The 2,500-nt window shown below is 45.6% G+C and overlaps 1 protein-coding gene across 2 annotated transcripts in view; it reads right to left on the minus strand.

Moving 5' to 3' along the window:
• Window positions 1-826, minus strand: part of LOC126570278 (ankyrin repeat domain-containing protein 13C) — a 4,625-nt gene extending 3,799 nt beyond the window's left edge. For both annotated transcript variants that reach the window (XM_050227912.1, XM_050227911.1), the window contains exons 1-2: window positions 278-826; window positions 162-203 (exon numbers count right to left, since the gene is read on the minus strand). In XM_050227912.1, coding sequence (XP_050083869.1) covers window positions 162-203; window positions 278-386 — 151 coding nt within the window. In that variant the 5' untranslated portion in view covers window positions 387-826. The remainder of the gene's footprint in view (window positions 1-161; window positions 204-277) is intronic.
• Between the last annotated feature and the right edge of the window lie 1,674 nt (window positions 827-2,500).

Below are 2,500 nucleotides of genomic sequence, written 5' to 3' on the forward strand. Positions count from 1 at the left end.
CTTTACAACACCAGAGGCGTCATGACAGGTGCGCGGAGATAAACGCAGCTCTTGTCGCAGAGGAGGGGAAATTTCACTTTTGTTTCATCAAAAACATGAAGGCGCGGAACGCGAGGAGGAGATCTCTGATCTGTTTTCTAATCTTGTGTCCACGTCGTTACCTTTCCTTCCCAGCATAACAGCCAAATGCAGCGGCGTGTTGCCTAAAACGAAAGCGAATCCGAATGAATGTAATGATTGTCTTTGTGGATTTCCTCGCCGTCCAGCGGGGCAGTACCATGCTTATCTTTTTCTGCGATTTCGTGTGTCCGAAGCAGCAGCGATAATTTACGGGTATCACCGTTGAAAACGCACTCATGCAGCGGATACACGGAGGTTGCCGTCATTTTTCCGACGACTGCGCCGTAAACACATTTTATTTTCCGATTCCGACAAAACACTACACTACGCTTTTCCGCGATCGATACTGGAACTTTTTTCAGCACTTCATGATCTCCGGAGCCGAGGACCGGAACGTGAAGGGGTTAAAGCAAAGCGTCGGGGTTTTAACTAAACAGCTGAAGCCATTCCGAACAAAATGCCTCGAGAACGACGAAGACAGTACCGTTGTTTGTTCTAAACCCACCGTTTTACAGCGCACTCGCAACGCGTTTTTACAAACACCGGAGACCAAAATAACACCGTTTCTTTTACTCATGCACGTACGCACGCACAGCACGATGTAGGTTTTTCCGTTCTTTAGCACAGGAACTGGTGCCGAATTAGAATTAAGTTAATTAGAAATAGAATTAACGGGAATTAGAGAAATCCGTGAGGCTGCGATGCGTTTTGGCCACAAAATAAAAACAAAGGTGCTTAAGGCGCTGCCACACTGGTTGCGCTACGTGCGGCAGTTGCGAACGCCTTTTGGCTTGTCAAACACGGTATCCAACGAGATTGTTCAGATGTGCTTTTCTTGCGGCACGTGCGGCACGAGCGGCCCTTGCGGTAACTGGGGCGAATCTGTACAAAATCACAACACTGCTGCAACTGCCGCTCATGCCGCAAGAAAAGCACATCTGAACAATCTCGTTGGATACCGTGTTTGACAAGCCAAAAGGCGTTCGCAAGTACCGCACGTATCGCAACCAGTCTGCCAGAGCCTTAAATTTGTGGTTCTCCCACACGAATAGTACCGACAAATGGTCTTCAGTTAATTGATTTTCCGTTTGGAAAATTACGGAAACGTTTGATTTGTTCACTAACGGTCCCGGAAGTCCCAAAACAAGAAACGAACAAGTTTCCGCTAGCGGGGCGTGCTAAAGGACCCTGCCACTCCAATGGCAGTGAGTCCGTGGATCTGATTAAGCGCGTCCAAATGGCGCTGTACCACCCCAGGCCTCGCGTCTCGTGCAGCACGGTAAAATCTCAGCCAACTCCACGTGGCTTCCGGAGCTGCAGGCCTGTAGTCGGCCAACACGCCGAGCTAGTAGATCGCTTCCAGAGACCGATCCACAGTTTGGTCGGTAGTTTTTTGTGACAAACGAAAAGGAATATAATTTACAACATAACAGAAGACTTGCTCGTTTAAGCGACGAGCTCGGTAAAACTGTAAAACTCGGTTTTCTTGGGCAAAATCGTAAATATCACCACTGCGAATAGAGAACCAAATGCTTGACTACCAAATAAGTTTATTTTTCTTCTTTTACATCTGACAATATATCTTATACAATGTAAGTAGAATTTTCTGCTTGCGTTCTGTGTGAGTTTTTGTGTGTGTCGAATATGAGTGATTCGAGAATTCTCGAGTTTTCTCGAGCATCCGTAGCATCCGTAACCTCAGCGGCTATGCGTAGCACGTTGCATTTCTCTGATTTTCGTTCGAAGTTAGTTAGCATAGTACGTGTAGTTGTGAGGGCTCTTGATCTTGCATATTCTGTTGCTTCATTCTTGTAAGTTAATAAGATGTATTATGTGGGGGTGTTGGGCAGAAAGGAATACATTTGTAGGTTGGTAGGTAGATCCTATTGAGTAATGGGGTTTCACACCGTTACTCCCTAGCCTCTTGTTCTTTGCTGCGGCTAGAATCGTTTTGGACAAGATTCGTATTCTAGCCCAACCCTAGAGTTTATTATTCTGCTGGATGTTATGGCGCCCGTGTATGCCAGGCTCGGTTGGATTCATGGCGTGCATGCTGGACACATCTGACTAACATTTTTATGACTTGAGTTTCAGAAACAAAACCGTTCACCTGTGGCATGCATGAGTAATGGAGGATTCCACGAGTCTGCTTCGAAGCGATCTGTGTGTTTTTGTGTGCTGCATTCAGGGTATGTTATCTAAATCTAATAGTTACTTTTCACCATGTTCTTCGCCTTGCCTTTCTTCGATTTTGATTAAATTATGAACATATTAAACAAAGCTTAGCACGTAAATTTCTAAACTGGTGCTTTGACCTCTCAAAATAACGTTGTAGTAGTACACTCTTGGGAACTCCAAATAGCGCTTGTGGGTTTACTCT

The sequence above is a fragment of the Anopheles aquasalis genome, chromosome 2, assembly GCF_943734665.1.
Source record: "Anopheles aquasalis chromosome 2, idAnoAquaMG_Q_19, whole genome shotgun sequence".
NCBI lineage: Eukaryota > Metazoa > Arthropoda > Insecta > Diptera > Culicidae > Anopheles > Anopheles aquasalis.